This window comes from Micropterus salmoides, unplaced genomic scaffold, assembly GCF_014851395.1.
Source record: "Micropterus salmoides isolate LMB-PRFRI ecotype aquatic unplaced genomic scaffold, ASM1485139v1 Ms_hic_scaffold_1, whole genome shotgun sequence".
NCBI classification, from domain to species: Eukaryota; Metazoa; Chordata; class Actinopteri; order Centrarchiformes; family Centrarchidae; genus Micropterus; species Micropterus salmoides.
Genome location: NW_024040040.1, coordinates 10,098,869 through 10,116,527, shown reverse-complemented (window position 1 = coordinate 10,116,527; position 17,659 = coordinate 10,098,869). Strand labels below are relative to the sequence as shown.

Genomic DNA, 17,659 nt, shown 5'->3' with positions numbered 1-17,659 from the left:
ATTGTCAGTTAGCAAACTAAGCTTCAAAAGACAGTTTGTTTAAAGGAAAATAATGTCCACCCAGTCTTTTATGTTTAATATTGTTCACATTTTTGTGCTTGTAGGAAGCACAATGGCCGTCACTTTGGGTGACTGACCACCTCACACCTCCCTTTCTCATCTCTTAAAACCAGTCCATTTAGCTGGGAGGATGAAATGCCTGTCTATTCTTCTCAGTGGACAAATACCTGTAAAAAAATTAAATAAACATTTGCACATTCATCTGACGAACAAATAAAAAAAACGTTGTACAGCCAAACAGCTACAGAGCCAGCGGTGCTTTTTTGTTTCCACCAAAAACAAATGATCTCCGAGCTCATACCTCTGGAGGATATTACGCATCAAAGCTGCTGTTTCAGCTAACTTGAGATAAGAGAGCAAAGCGAGAACAACTACAAAACATGACGTGAACTTTTCCAACAGCTCTGTGTGCACGTTCGGTGGTCTAATTGGCACCACTATGTAGAAACACTGACCATATTTAGCCCCCCAATTAAAGCGTCCTTTAACATTTAGGGAGATTGGGGTAAAAATCCTGCATCATCATTCTTACGAGCGACTTCCTTATTGTTGTGTCATTCCTGGGATGGCGGCTCGGCGCGTAATTAGCGCTGAAAGAGCTCCTCCAGTGTTTCCTGCTGATATGCTACAAAATATAACAAAGGCCTCTTAGTAAGTGCGTAGTAAGTTTGTATTGCTGTTGGTGCTGGTTGCTCCCAGCGGGAAACTAACCCTTCGTAGCCTTGACACCAGTGACCCACCGTAGAGAGTAGAGGAGGCACAGACGCACAGGCCAGGTCAAAGCCACATTAGCATTCACGTGCACATTCACTCTGCATCCAGTGTGGCGTGGGAGGCAGAAACCGCAACCATAACTTGGCGAGGCTAAAAGAGATGCAAACACCTACACACGAAACGAAACATGACATTTACTCTACAAATATCCTGGCATCCTCTTTGTGATGTTGGAATGGGAACACACACACACACACACACAGGGGTCAGTGTATCTAGGGTTAGGCTAAAGGAGACTGAATCTTAAAGCAGCAACTGTTCATTCCAAATACAGCAGAAGCAATACCCATCATGTATGACTGGATGAGTGAACTACAAACATCACATTCATGCCAATCATGTATGACAGTTCTGTGAAGATGAAATGCAAACAAGGATTATTTTCATTTGTGGTTTATTTGTTGATTGTTTAAATAAAATGCCAGAAAATAGTTTTTAAAAAATGCCTGTCACAATTTCCCACAGCTCATGGTGGTTATCCCTATTGCTTGTACACTTTTTTCTACCACATCTTTTCCTTCCCTTCGCCTCTCTATTAATGTGCTTGGACACAGAGCTCTGTGAACAGCCAGCCTCTTTAGCAATGACCTTTTGTGTCTTGCCCTCCTGTGCAAGGTGTCAATGGTCGTCTTTTGGACAGCTGTCAAGTCAGCAGTCTTCCCCATGATTGTGTAGCCTACAGAACTTTTACGATTTCTCGATTCTCAAAATTACTTGAGACAAAAGGTAAAGAAAATAGAAGCAAAATATCAAATTGTGATGAGTCGGAGACTTTATTTCAATTAATCACTCACTGTGTGGTGAGAAGTGTACGTGCCCAGAGATAACAGAATTTAATTTTGCTTAACAGCGTGAATCTGTGGCATCTCCATTAATCGAGATGTGACCACTGGATATTTAGACAATAACGCTGTTGGATTTGTGCTGGGCATGTATTCAAAAAAAAACACTTTATCATTTAGTCAAGCAACACAAAATTAGTTTGGAAGTATTTTGCTACTGAATTCATCATTTGAGTCATTTTTCAAGGAAGAAATGCCAAACATTTGCAAGTTCCTGCTTGTCAAATGAAAGCATTTGCCGCATTTCTTTGTTTTAGATGATTGTAAACTGAGTATTTTTGGGTTTTGCACTGCTGAATGGACACAGCAAGACGTCTGATAATTTCACCTTGGGTTCCGGGAAACATCTCACTATTATCGCACATTGTGTACCATCAATAATTAATCTGTAATGAAAATAATTGTTAGTTGTAGCCCTATAAAAAGTGGAAACAAACATTTCTTGTATATAACAAGCAAACACTGAGTGAAATGAATGTCTGACAACGGGCCACATGTTGTCATCTATGCCCAAACATGTACCTTTGCAGCCTCCTTAGGCAGGTCGAAGGGGATACGCTGGCGGATTTTAGGGGGCAGCTGAGTGAGCACCTCAGCCTTGAGGCGACGGATCATGATCTGGCTCAGCCGCTTGTGCAGCTCCTCCAGGTTGGACGCCCCGCGACAGTCCCACTGCCTGCGAGGCCCAAAGTACCTGTGAGAGAGTGAATGAGGGGTGAAAGCTGTGGCTGCTGATGCATTTTATACACATTTCTAACTTCCTAAGAAAACATACTTATTTACAGCAAAGGCCTGAAGGAATAGTTAAACACATTTAAACATTCCCACCTGGGAGCTGCCCGGCACTACAACAGCCTTCCATCGTTTATCGCTGAGCAGCTATGCTGGAGCAGTCGGGGGATCAGTTTTTTGCTTAAGGGCACTTTGCAGAGCAGGAAACTATTTTGTCTAATGGCCACAGCAGCAGGTTTATCCCAAAACTCGCAGGCAACTTTCACAATTCATCAGCCAAATGGATTTTTAGAATAGAACTGGCCCTACACACAAAGGCTGGTTATCTGCCATTTTGGCTGGGAGTGTGGACAAACTTAACAAAACACTGCCAAAATTAGCTCTTTCACACTCCGGTATTTAAACTTGTAGTTGCTGAGGGAAGGCCAGCTGATTCACTCCTTTTAAAATAATGTTTATGCCTGGTGTGGGGATTTGAACCAGCAACTTTCAAGCTGTAAGTCTGCTGCCACTTTCCATGATAAATTCACTGTTATGTGGGAATGCAATAGGACGACTCACATGATGTTTCGTGTGTCGCTCAGGAAGGCATTCCCCAGACACACTATGTGCTATTACATACAAAGTGTTATCATTAATGGCGCCGGGCCCATCCCCGACTGAGCTGCCAACTTTGATGGACATCCAAAACAATGCATTTGATGTGTTTGTTCACACATGTAACTGATCGTCAATGGCAACTGGCAGCCAGTTGGCATTTAACGCTTGGCTTCAGTTGTAGTCTGGCTCTGACAACAAACCCTCAACTCAGCAGCACCACCACGCCAGACTTAGGTACAGCCCAACGTATCCCTGCAGACACTTGAAAAGAGTGAAAATTAAATGGTAGGTGAGAGCTTTTAAGCTAATAATTTAGAAAATATGCTCATTCACCTTCTTGATGAGAGTTAGATAAGAATATTGATAACACTGGGATGTCGATCAAATATAAAGCTACACCCAGGAGACGCTTAGCTTAGCATTAAAAAGCAGGGGGAAACAGCTAGCCTGACTCTGTACAAAAGGTAAAACAATCTGCCTACTAAAACTCACTATGCAACATGTTATATCTTGTCTGTATAAACTGTAGCATAAAAACAAAAAGTTGTGGTTTTACGGGGTTATATGCCGGACTATTTTCTCAGCTAACTCTCAGCAAGAAAGTGAGTTAGTGCAGCATGGTTAGCTCACTTAGTTGAGCACCCGCCCCATGTACAAGGCTGCGGCCGCCTAAAGCATCTCTCTTCCTGTTCCCTGAATGAGCGTATTTACCAAAAGTTTGGCGGTTCAATCCCCGGCTCCTCCAGGCTGCGTGTGGAAGTGTCTTTGGGCAAGATACTCCTCTGGTGGCTGTTCCGCCAGTGTATGAATGTGTGTGAATGTTAGTTTCTGTTTGAGCACTTGGGCTCAGTGAATGAATGTGTGTGAATGGTGAATGCAGATGTAGTGTAAAAGCGCTTTGAGTGGTCGAAAAGACTAGAAATACGGAGCATTTACATGAATCAAGTAGTATTTATATACACCACATAAAGTAGAACAAATGGAAAATATGAGGATATATATTTAAATGAGTTGTATGTTAGCGTGTGTGCACGTGTTGTGTGTGTTGAAGACTCACCTATAATGGGCGTTGCAGTATTTCTTGGCGTAGTCAGTCCAGGTTCCGAACATCTTGGGGTAGAGGGCATCGATCTGCATGAAAAGCTGTGAAACACACATACATGAAAAGTCATGTCTGTACTAAACGACACTCATTGTGTAATTTTTAATTAATCTCCTTTTATTGTAATATCCTTCTCAATCTTACCTATATTTTCCTCCAATATTAACAGTATGATTTGTCTTATTTGTCATTTTAAAACTGTCAGCAAGTTAGCAAGACTTGCTGTAAGTGAGATGAAGAAAACTCACCCTTGCTCAATTTAATACACTCAAAGGTGGCTAATGTGAGCTTATGTTAGCCAACTTTATGTAAATATTGTTGTGTAACTTAGATTACTAAGTCAGTTTGCTGAGTTTGACTTTTCTCTACTTGTTACTGTTACACTATGTTTCATGTCACAGATAAATATTAAAATGATTTTATCACAATGTTAAACAAAGAGTAAGCAGAAGACATGTTTCATCATGCCACTTGTGACCACAGTAGCTACTCTTTCTTTACTGGTCCCTGCTTTATGTCATGCTAACTGTCTAATACTATTTAATACATGTAACTGATGTGGTCATGGTTAAATTATGGAGCAATTTCACATGACATATTGCTCATAACCTTCACCTTCCTTAGTCTTCTTTGAGCTAATTTAAGCTCACCAGCCGCTGGCAGTAGCTACATATATATACACACAGGTGCTGGTCATATAATTAGAATATCGTCAAAAAGTTTATTTATTTCAGTAATTCCATTGAAAAAGTGAAACTTGTATAATCTATACATTCATTCCACACAGACTGATATATTTCAAGTGTTCATTCCTTTTAATTATAACTGACAACTAATGAAAACCCCAAAATCAGTATCTCAGAAAATTTGAATATTGTGAAAAGGTTCAATATTGAAGACACCTGGTGCCACACTCTAATCAGCTAATTAACTCAAAACACCTGCAAAGGCATTAAAATGGTCTCTCAGTCTAGTTCTGTAGGCTACACAATCATGGGGAAGACTGCTGACTTGACAGCTGTCCAAAAGACGACCATTGACACCTTGCACAGGAGGGCAAGACACAAAAGGTCATTGCTAAAGAGGCTGGCTGTTCACAGAGCTCTGTGTCCAAGCACATTAATAGAGAGGCGAAGGGAAGGAAAAGATGTGGTAGAAAAAAGTGTACAAGCAATAGGGATAACCGCACCCTGGAGAGGATTGTGAAACAAAACCCATTCAATAATGCGGGGGAGATTCACAAAGAGTGGACTGCAGCTGGAGTCAGTGCTTCAAGAACCACCACGCACAGACGTATGCTAGACATGAGTTTCAGCTGTCACATTCCTTGTGTCAAGCCACCCTTGAACAAGACACAGTGTCAGAAGCGTCTCGCCTGGGCTAAAGACAAAAAGGACTGGACTGCTGCTGAGTGGTCCAAAGTTATGTTCTCTGATAAAATTTTGCATTTTCTTTGGAAATCAAGGTCCCAGAGTCTGGAGGAAGAGAGGAGAGGCACAGAATCCACGTTTGCTTGAAGTCCAGTGTAAAGTTTCCAAAGTCAGTGATGGTTTGGGGTGCCATGTCATCTGCTGGTGTTGGTCCACTGTGTTTTCTGAGGTCCAAGGTCACAGCCATCCACCAGGAAGTTTTAGAGCACTTCATGCTTCCTGCTGCTGACCAACTTTATGGAGATGCAGATTTCATTTTCCAACAGGACTTGGCACCTGCACACAGTGCCAAAGCTACCAGTACCTGGTTTAAGGACCATGGTATCCCTGTTCTCAATTGGCCAGCAAACTCGCCTGACCTTAACCCTATAGAAAATCTATGGGGTATTGTGAAGAGGAAGTTCAAGTTCAAGTTTATTTATATAGCACATTTAAAAACAACACTAGTTGACCAAAGTGCTTTCCACAATAGACAACAAATATACATGACAACAGTAGAAAAAGTAAAAAATAAAATAAATGTCACTACTCAACTCTGTTTGAAGGCCAATGAATAAAGGTAGGTATTTAGCAAGGATTTGAAAGTGTCAGTAGTTTGGGTATTTCTTATTTGAACAGGTAAAGTATTCCAAAGATTAGGAGCAGCTACTGAGAAGGCTCGGTCACCTTTAGTTTTTAACCTGGATCTGGGGACATCAAGGAGCATCTGATTGGATGACCTCAGTGCTTTGACCGGAGTGTGTACATGTAAAAGTTCTGATAAATAAGGAGGTGCCAACCCATTTAAAATTTTAAAAACAAGCAATAAAATCTTAAAATCAATCCTAAAGTGGACAGGAAGCCAGTGGAGCGAGGCTAAAACAGGGGTAATGTGCTCACGCTTTTTAGTTCCTGTTAGAAGTTGGGCTGCTGCATTCTGGACTAACTGTAACCGATGGAGAGATGACTGATCCACTCCAACATACAAAGAGTTACAGTAGTCGAGACGAGACTTTATAAATGCATGTCTTACTCTTTCAAACTCTTTGCGTGGTAGGTAGGGCTTGACTTTGGCCAACAGTCTCAGCTGAAAGAAACTGGCTTTTACTACAGAACTAATCTGTTTTTCAAACTTAAAAGCACTGTCAAAGATCACACCTAGATTCTTGGTAAATGGACGACTATATGTTCCTAAAGTACCAAGAACATCTATACAAGCACTTAAATCCACAGGTCGACTGAACACAACAACCTCAGTCTTACTTTCATTCAGACAGAGAAAGTTCTGATTCAACCATATTTTAAGATCTCTCAGGCAGCTGAGCAAGGACTGAGTAACTGAGGAAGATGCGATACGCCAGACCCAACAATGCAGAAGAGCTGAAGGCCACTATCAGGTCAACCTGGGCTCTCATAACACCTGAGCAGTGCCACAGACTGATCGACTTCGTGCCACGCTGCAGTAATTCAGGCAAAAGGAGCCCCAACTAAGTATTGAGTGCTGTACAAGCTCATACTTTTCATGGTCAGACTTTTCAGTTGGCCAACATTTCTACAAATCCTTTTTTTTATATTGGTCTTAAGTAATATTCTAATTTTCAGAGATACTGAATTTGGGATATTCATTAGTTGTCAGTTTTTATCATCACAATTAAATAAAATAAACATTTGAAATATATCAGTTTATGTGTAATGAATTAATATAATATCCAAGTTTCACTTTTTGAATGGAATTACTGAAATATTCTAATTATATGACCAGCACCTGTGTGTGTATTTTTTGTATATATATATACATATATATACAAAAAATATGAACCTGAATAAGCCTACTAGATTTCCCTAAATGCTGTAAAAAGTGTTACTTTTAAAAAGTTATTATAGTACCAATCCTCTACACCAAACTGACATACTACTTTAGTTGCTACAACTTCTCACCTAAGTTTTTGAAAACTGCATGCAATAACTCAAAGCAGCAAGAGCTTTTTTTGGCTTTAAACACAGACCTTACCTGTGCTCACGATTAGTCTACTGTCATGCGCTGCATCTTGTGTGCAGTTTATTCAAGGTCCTGTTGTCCTTCACCTAGTTTACAAGCCCTGTGTTGTGCAACTGCGTGGTAATTTGTGTCAGCGCCAATTAACCAGGTCAAAACGCTGTGCAATCAGACTAGGCAGAGAAATCGAAATTGATTAAATAAAATTACAAGGCATCAAAAGACCTTTGCATGGCTTGAGATTCAAAATACTGAAAAATTACAAGCTTCTACTTTCTGTCTTCAGTGAACGTATGGCATTTTGAAAAGAGCCTTTTCATTCAGTAAGTAGGTAAAGAGTGTGTATGCATCACAGGTTGCAACAAAGCTCCCAGAATGTGTGTGTGTGTGTGCGCAAACATCAACGTGTACACACCACATCCCTGTCAATTTTCAGTATTTGCGTCAATTTCTGAAGTAATGACAGATAATCATCAGCAAGGCCATCTGAATACGCAGCCACAGTGAGATGGCTATTCTAAATTCAGCGCTTGTTTAACAGAAGCTTTGCATTTTCCCCCCTCACACTGTTGATATAATAGGTGGGTGGAATGAGGGCACATCATGAACGGTGCAGCATGCCCTGAGCTGTGTGCTAACTCGATGTCAGAGCCACAGTGAGTAATGATGGCAGTGAGGAGACTGGCACAGAGGCAGGGACAGGGCTTATCAGGTATATGCTGTGGATGATAAAATGTTATATTCAGTTTCAGATTCTAGAAGCAGAGAGAGGGAGAGAGATGATATCTAAAAACTAACCTCACCACTGCAGGCAGGCAATGGCAAAGACAGCATAGCATGTATCTCACACACACACACACACACACACACACACACACACACACACACACACACACACACACACACACACTTTCTCGATGATACACCTTCTCGAGATTTCTTACAAGCACTAACTTCACTCCATTTTGGAATTAATTAGCCTAGCTGCCTGAGTTTCATCAGTTAATTATCATGATCGGGTCTAGGCAATAATTAAGTTTGCCTCATAGCAATGTGGCAGATAGATGAAAGTGGATTCCCAGTCCTGTCTCACATAAGATACTTTAACGTCATCAACACAAAACCTATGATGTCAATCCTGGATAAATAGTTACGTGGTTATCAGCTCACTGTTATCCAACACGTTTTGCCCCCAGCAAGTGCCTTTACACAACAGGGACTGAATCGGTAACAAAGTTGACCACATCACACCAGATGTAGCTTTGCTATGACTCCCAGTCTGTTTAATAATTGATTTTAACATTTCATCGCTAAGGTCCTGACCCTATTTATACCAATGTGACCTATGATTAAACTATTTTGGAAAAGTGGCCTACTTAGGATTTGTATCATTTAAAATTTTGTTTTTAGAGTAAACCCGGTGATATTGTATATTTTTCTAACTTTTCAACAAATCTCACGAAAAGACCCAAAGACTATTACACATCAGTGAGACACACTGTTGCAATGGTTGAAATGTTCCTTCATTACCATGAACACACACGGTAGTTTTATTCTGACTCAATCCCACATACACCTTCCTGCTGCTGCAAATATTGCCAAATGTATATTAATCCGCAGCTGAAAATAGTCCCCAGTAAGTGTTCTCCTGTTTTAGGATTTAGGATTTTAGTCTTTCTATTAAATGAAACTATATATTTGTATGATTTAGTAGTAACATATGAGGTTGGCGATGAGCGCCACAAACACAGTAGGGAAGTCAGAGAGTAACACGGTGTTGGTTTTGGTCTTTTCATGCGATAAGACTAATGCCCTGAAAACCCATTTTCGTAATCACCATCTTATGACGAGTTGGTGCAGTGATTTCTGCCTGTGCTGCTTTCTTTCTCTGTGTGATTATCAACTGTGTGAGGTGGGCATGCCTCAGTTGGAAAACGGTGACCTTATGTACTTCTGTGCACCAACCAGGTTTTAGCTACATTTGCCACAACCACGCAGTCCTGATGAGGCAGACTAGCTAAGTTCTTAATAAATAATACCCTACTTTATACCAAACTTTAACATGGTTTATATTTAATTTTGAGTGAACTAAGGTAAAGTTTTAGCGGCTTTAACTATCGTCGTCTTGCTTCTGTTCAGTTTCTGCTTTGGATCGTCCTTTCAATTATTTTATGCATCTTACATATATTTGTAAAGCCATCTGTAACACTGTAAAAATAAAGTTGGATTATTTTCAATATGCAACACAGACAGATTCAGAAAGAAACTAAACATTAACTAAAACAAGCTACAGAGTAGATTATGAATAATTATGGGGAAAATAAGGCTGAGGTTATCTCGACGATAATGCGAATAAGTAATTACTTCCTAAGGCATCATAATGAGCATATGAGCAACACAAAAACATTGTCAAAGCCAAAAGTAATGCTGCCATTGAGAGGGTGGAAAGATAACTAAGGGGAAAGTAAAGACAGTAACTGCCTAAGCACAAACTGTATCAGTGCCCTATCATTAGGGTACAGTAGACATAAAGTACTTGTTATTGATACTGTATTGTGTCTTCACATTCAGACTGTAAAAAGATTTTCTATTCACCAAGTCCACTTCATCTTCCATGGCTGCAGTGATGGAATATGGCTGCAATCTACTGCTTCAATATATCGTATATGAAAATGATATAATAAATCATTATGGAGAGGGGAATGGCTCTGCCGCTCTCCAAACACTGTTGTCCTGTGAACAGTCGTTCTTATTGTCTCTAAATTCAATAGTTTCCCCACCGTGCGCTTCTTTTTATTACTTGTCTCATTTATTGCAGTGCAGTGTCTGTTCATATCTGGCTTTGTAAATGAAGCTTTTGCAACAAAGGTTATTGAAATAAGTCCACGGGATCCTCGAGGATAAGTGATGCCGGAGAGAGTTAATTGACTTTTTGAATGCTGGATCTGAGTGTAACCTGCTCTGGAGCATGTTACCATGGCGATCTACCTGCACTTGTGGAGTGAAACACCTTTGTGAGAAGCCAGAGCTGAGCCCCGGAGTTAGCTCTGTGGCCTATTAATCTTTCGTCATGAGTGCGGGCTTAGAATCCCTTTTGAAGCATATGGATGTATTTTCATAATCTGTTGAATGTGGTTTCTTATATTTATCCACATTGTTCCTTCCTCTACAGCCCAATGTTTAAATTTCATTAAAAATTTAAAAGCAGTGTTTTGAATCTGCAAGAACAGCTTACTCCACTTAAATTCCTATTCTTTCCCATAAAAGGTATTTCCCATGAGGCATCAGTCAATTTTCATTTCATCAGATTGTATTACCTCTTCAGGCCGACCCAGGGCCGGGGTACCGGTGAGCAGGATGGCCCGTTTGGCACTCTGGATGAGAGGCGCCAGAATCTTAGTCCTCGCAGCGTTCCTGGATTTGAGATAATGTGACTCGTCCACCACGACCACAGCGAACCGCTGCCTGCTCAGAGCCTCCACCAGGGGGCGGGCATCTGTGGTGAGCAGGCCATAACCCAGCACCGTCACTTTACTGCTGCTGATACCCCTGGAGGGACAAGGACACACACACACACACAGAGGAAACACAGAGGAAACACAGTACGATATGACATATGTTTCAGGTCATGGAATAAAATGTCATACCGCATATAATCACAAATATAATATTTTCTCAATTATTGTTCAGTGTGTAAAAGTGCTTGTTTATTGAACATGTTTTATGCTACATTTAAGCATAAGGCTGGTGATTGCCTTATGCTTAAGGCTAGTAACACACACATCCTTAAAAATAGTCCTAAACATATACTTTGATTAAAAAAGGGTCCATACTTTTACCTAAAACAGCTGGGCACTGTAGTTTTCAGCAAACATTACTAAACAGGAGTAAACAGGTTTTTGGGGACTACTTTCAGATGCGGATTAATACATTTGTTCTAGAGAGTATTTATGGCAGGACGGTGTATGTGGGATTGATTCAAAATAAACTGCTGTGCCATCCAGTCATGTAATCCAGTGCAACAGTGTGGCTCACTGATGATGTTTTTAATAGTTATGGATAAGAATGGAGCTCTATGACACAGACCAATAATGCCTAGTGCAAACTACATGATTTTTAACGCCGGCAGATCAATGTGCTGCTCAGACTACAAGACTTGTTGTCTTATGACAGGAGTCTTGAAGTTGTTGTGTTCACACTACATGACTGATCGGTGACAGGGGGTCACACACTACACGAGCTAACAGCGACGTTGTCTCCTGACGTTTTGTCAAGAAAACACGTGTGAAAAGTGACACAGTAAATGACGCGAAACCACGTGTTAAACAGGAGTTGTTTATTATTATAAAGATAGAAATTTTAAAGACAAAGTATAGGTGTGAAAGAATGGATTAGCACATGCGAGCAGCGGGGATTGTCTGGGCTACAGAGAGAGAGCTGGAGGTGAGTAAAAAATGTATTGTAATGAAAAAGTAGCTGCCTGCTCTCATTGGATGGATGTGGATGTTGAGTCGGCCGACTCCTCCAGATATTTAGATGTCTGTCTGGCGTTGGTGAGCCGTTTTGATGCGTCGTTGAGTAGTTCACACATAACGATTGCCGAGCGTCGATCGATTGCTCAATCACAGTTGACGGTCGGCGAGCTCGGCAAATCTGGCTTAAAATCTTGTATTGTGAACTTGGCTTAAGATATCTCAGGTTTTGTACACACAGATAATACTTGTTAGCGGGATCAATTCTTGTTGCCTATGAGATACAAAAAATATACAATAGCAGCCTTATCCTGTAAACTGCTACTGTAGTTATAGTAGCCACCTTTAACATTGACCAATGTGTGTCAACAGCTAAAACTAAATACAAACTCAACATCTGTTCAAATGTTGTAGTGTTTATTGACATGGCGACTGAGCCCTCAAGGTAAAGTAAACCAGACTATTTAAAAAGGGTGTGTGAACAGCCAGGCATAAAATGGGGCTGCAGCTTTTTTTTCATACATATCCTTTTCTCTAGCACTTAAGAAATCCATTCCTGGGCTGTATTGCAATTTTATGCGCAGCCCTGACTCAAACACACAGATACACAGGCACAGTCACAGAGAAAAAACAAACAAACACAGCGTCGACATTCGGCTGCCTGAAACTCAATAAGAATCTCTGAGAAATCAAAAACATTTCCAGCATCTGGCAGGCTCTAATTCTTTGCCTTCGCCACACACACACACACACACACACACACACATTTGCAAGCTGAAATAAACCTAAGGTGCCATTCATGTTCTACAAAAGAACCAGTGAGCCAAAATACTGAGAGGAGGTGCTGCATAATTTTTTTCTTGCCTCCCAGTTCAGTCATTAACACATCCAGTTCAAGGACACGTTTTCCCCAGAAGGCTTTCACAACCTCTTTGCGCCTCATCTGTGATGTAAGGTGGAGAGGGGTTTTTTTCCCCTCCAAGTCACAGATATGGAAAGTTTGTTTCATTCAAAAATAAAAACTAAGAGAACTAGGGGAAAGTTGAGATGATAATAAAAAGTAGCTGTTTTCAAGGCTTATTCGCGACAGTAGACCACAGTGCAGAGACACACTGCAAACCCGGATCAATTTAAACAGCTGTAAAAATGAGGCACACTTCTCCACGACGACAGCAGTTTTCCACTTTCTGCATTGAAACATTTCTGCTCTTGTTCAATATTGCAGACGTTGCCTTGCCTTGACATGATTTGTCTGTCAGCGCTGTCAAACATCGGCCCATGCTGGCTCCTGACACAGAGGGACAGTCTGAGATTAAATTTCAGCCACGACTTCTCTGTCTATCACACTGCATCACTTTCACACTATGTGACCAAGTGTGTTTTTTTTATTACATCACTTTAGGTAAATTAGTTCCATTTGCATGTGAAGAAGCAGAGGGCTGGAGAGATGGAGTCGTAACAAGAGACTTCAGACATTGTCATACAGCTTGTTTTAATGGCCGCGACCTTTCACTCACATAATCCTACATGCGATGAACATAAACCTATACAAAGATATCTAGAATATACTGTATTTATGAGCTCTCGAGATACACTTCTCACCTTACACTTCTGTACAGACTGTTGAATGTGTGAAATGTGTCCCTATCTGCTAGGTAACATGGAACATTTTGAATTAATTAAAAACAAACAAGTTCATTTTTAAACAAAAATGCCAGAAATTCACTAGTTCCAGCTTTTCGTATGTAAATATTTGCTGGTTCTCAGTCATGTATGATAATAAATTATATATATATATTTGGGTTTTGGACAAAATAAGCTAATAAGCTGAAGATATCACCTTAGGGAAGTGTGATGGGTATTTAACATTATACAGACCAAATGGTTAAATGATTAATAACGCCAACAGTTAGGAATCAAATAACTAAACCTTTCCTCCTAAAATTAAGATGTTTTCCTTTTCTTTAAGTGTCTATACGTTAATTATTGGTTAGATTGCTGACCATGTGATGTTTAACCAAAAGTAGTAATAAATGTGCTAGTTATTTTTTACCATAAATACCATAATAGAGTAGTACTCAAAAGTATTTCCCTGAAAGTTAGACTGAGTATAATCCACAATTGATAACATATTTATTGTCTATTTGAGTCCCGTGATCAAAATATATTGAGATGAGATGTTTTGATAATGAACGTTTGCAAACTAGCTGGGTGAACATAGTGCATAGAGCATTTCGCACCTAAAGAGTCAGATATTTCCCTCAGGAGTTGGTGGAGACCAAAACCAAAGCTAAAAGGAGAGGCAATATTGGACTTTGTCAGGTAGTCAGAAGCACGACTCCAAATGAACGCTACTGTTGATCCATATCTGTTGAATGTGTGAACAAGCAACTGTTTGCTAACAAGTTTGTCATATGTACTTAAAAGGTAATAATGTTTATTGTGTTTACCCTCTCCCGTGGCCAAAAAACGGTCAGATTTAAGGAAGTCGAAAAAGTCAAAACCTAGATTTAGTTGCAGTGATATAAGAAACTAAGAAGCTGATGTCACATTATAACATCATATCTTGGCTGAGGTGTTTTGGAGGGATGGAGGGGGAGTGGGGGGATGACCTACATGGTGTGGCTCTTATTCTCCACCAGGTTGATGTCTCCGGGCTGCAGCTCGGGGATCCACCTCTCCAGCTCCTCGATCCAGGGATATTTCAGGGACGAAGGCACCACCACAAGGAGGGGCCACTCTTGCCGGAAGGCGTACGCCACCGCAATGGCCTGCACCGTCTTCCCAAGACCCATCTGGACCGACCAAATCAACACACGGCGAAGGGGGAGAAAAACAAGTCAATCGCGCATCGACTCTGCGGTAAATTGCATATGACGGCCGAGCTGATGTGAGGCCCAAGAGTAATAAGGTCTCAGAATGATTCTCGTGTCAAAACTGATTAGGCACGTGGGAGAGCTGCACAGGGCTGACAAATTAATTTGGAAGGCATGCAGCGAGGTCCCGGGTACATTTTTTTGGGGGGGGGAAATAGATTTCCTGAGCCAGTGTTGTGTGTGCTTACCTCATCAGCGATCATACATCTGTAAAAGAAAAGAAAACAGAGAAAACTTTATCAGATGAGTTTTGAGACGAGGAAATTGGTTTGTAAGGCTGACCAGCAGGCAATAAAACCTGGCTGCTATAAAAAGACGAGAGGTTTTAGCTTACATATAAAGAGAACAGCCTCTGCAGCACGAGGGCTGTGCTCAAGGGCACCACAGCAGCATTCACTAGAGAGGCATTTATTCAGCTTCCCTTGTCCGAGGGTTCAATATCAGCAACACCTGTCACAACCCGACTTCTCAAGCCTCTCTTGCCACAGGAAATAAACACACAAAGTCACTTCCGAATCAGCTACTCTTGGAGATATTACAAATCTGTCACTTGTAATTTAGGGGTGCATGGGTGCTTTGTTGCCATTCACTATTTAAGCTGTTGTTGTTCCTATTGAATATTTCTGTCTGATGCCACTGAGTATCTTCGGAGAGACCTCCAAATCCAGGCCAAAGGAAATACCACACTAGGTGATGCAGAGTTTTATTCCTGAAGTAATGATACTTGTTTTTTGTTTTTTTAACCCTAACCCCATTTTAATGAAGAAGTTAAATCTTATTCTCTTTGTTTTTAATTATGTCTGTTCATGCACAGTACGTCATAGGCAGAGTTGTCAAACAAAAGTCACGGTATGAGTTATTGAGGTTTAACCCGGAATCAGAATCAGCTTTGTTGCCAAGTAGGTTTAAACAAGAAAGGAATTTGCTTTGGTATTTTGGTGTATAGCAATAAAAACACTAAGTAGAAAACAGAAATAAAGATAAAGCAAGTACTGGAGGTCAAGAATCATAAATATAAAATTGACAATATGATGTAAAACCAAGAATAATAAATATTATGTATAATGTGATATTTAACCTAAATACTCATTTGGGCCCATTAGGAAGGAGTGAAGCATATTTAATTGTATTGGCAGATAATTGATTAAGTAAATAATGTAGCCAGCCTTCCATTAAATATCAACTTATTTATGTAGTAAGGTGTCTGGTTATTAAAGATGTTTTACTTAAACAACAAATTCATCAGGTAGATGTTGTGTTATTTTCTGCTTTAGTCTGTACTTTTGGCTTTCAGACTCAACACATGTATGCCAATTGAACACGTTATCGCTCTGATTGGTATTTTTTGTTGATCCATAAATAAATCAAATGAAAAAAGAAAAAACTGTTCATGGGCACAGATGATTTTATTTAATGCCAGGCACACACTGTACCGATTAAGCCCAGTTTTACCCCAAATTGGTCGCCTCAGAGTCATTTTAGAATCGGCATGTCAGAAATTTTGGTTGGCAGTTTTACAGTGCGATTTCTCAAATGGCTGCTGTCAAAAGATGTGTTATAAAATGCAGTAAGCTTGTTTTAAGATCATTGGAGTAGTATTTTACATGCTGTAGCTACTACAGTCTTGACTGATACGGATAAAACTGAACTTTGCACCAAAACAAACCAATAACAACATCTAACAGCCATCTGCAGCTCCATATTTTTCATTGTTTTCCTCCTCGCTCTCCGTTCTTCCAGAAGAAGAGCACGCAGCCTTTCATTTTTTGGTCGAAATTGTTAAGGACACTTGTGGAATTGTCAATGGACATGATCGATCAGAGGTTTTGTGTTTATGTTCAGTGAGCCCCCATGTGTGTTGTGTTGACAGGCGAATCATTAAAGTGTAACTTAACACGAGACTGAAAATCAATGTTTTCCTCTCTGGTTTTAAATTTTCAGGACTGGTTCACCTCTTTTTTGATGTGATTTTATACAATGATTAACAAGGCTGAGGATATCTTCACAGACTATTTGTGTAAATCTATCTTTGTTAATCCTGATTCAATTCACATTTTTAAGAGCGTAAGATTAGCCAGAAATTGGACCTTAAACTCAGATCAAAGTAACAGCTCACCTCTAATATATGTTTTAGCAACTACACAAGTAGTTCCCCCTTTACACTGTACATTATGAAAGGAACAATGAAAGCGCGACACATTTCTTAGCTGAAGTTATCCCCACGGAAACAGTGCAGATAGATCAACCTCTGGTTCTCTCTGCCCAGTGGATCTGGGCCTATTGTCATGACCTTGCTTTTTCATAAATGCTTCCAACATCATGTCAGAGCAAACAGTGCAACAGAGCAGCTCTGAATACCTCAGACAGTGTCTCTCATTATTCTTTCTCCGCCTCCCTCCCTCCCCCCCATATCCACCCCATTTCTCTCTTTCAGCTGAGGAACATGATTAATGTGCACCTTGCCACTGGTGGTTTTTCTAATTGCCAGCACACCGGCCCAGTCAGCGCAATGCGCACACACACACGCACACAGAGGCCGGTCGGTATGTATGTGAAAAATGCAGACAAAAGAAAAGATATGCAAAAAAGCAAAAATTACCTGATATATAAGAGCACACACACAAATAGAAACACATAACGTGAACGTAAACGTGTATACACACACACACACACACATTTGCGCAAGCACCCACCCACACACACACCCACACACTTGGGAGGGAGTACGGCTGGGGCAGGTGCTTGCCATTTCTCAACACATTAATCATCCTCCTTTAAATAACCTGAGTGTCGTCT

At 40.5% G+C, this 17,659-nt stretch overlaps 1 protein-coding gene across 3 annotated transcripts in view; it reads right to left on the bottom strand.

The window, feature by feature from the left end:
* Positions 1-17,659, bottom strand: part of zranb3 (zinc finger, RAN-binding domain containing 3) — a 93,681-nt gene that overhangs the window by 67,504 nt on the left and 8,518 nt on the right. For all 3 annotated transcript variants that reach the window (XM_038717759.1, XM_038717752.1, XM_038717765.1), the window contains 5 exons: positions 15,052-15,070; positions 14,604-14,782; positions 10,833-11,064; positions 4,066-4,151; positions 2,199-2,370 (listed from right to left, as the gene is read on the bottom strand). In XM_038717759.1, coding sequence (XP_038573687.1) covers positions 2,199-2,370; positions 4,066-4,151; positions 10,833-11,064; positions 14,604-14,782; positions 15,052-15,070 — 688 coding nt within the window. The remainder of the gene's footprint in view (positions 1-2,198; positions 2,371-4,065; positions 4,152-10,832; positions 11,065-14,603; positions 14,783-15,051; positions 15,071-17,659) is intronic.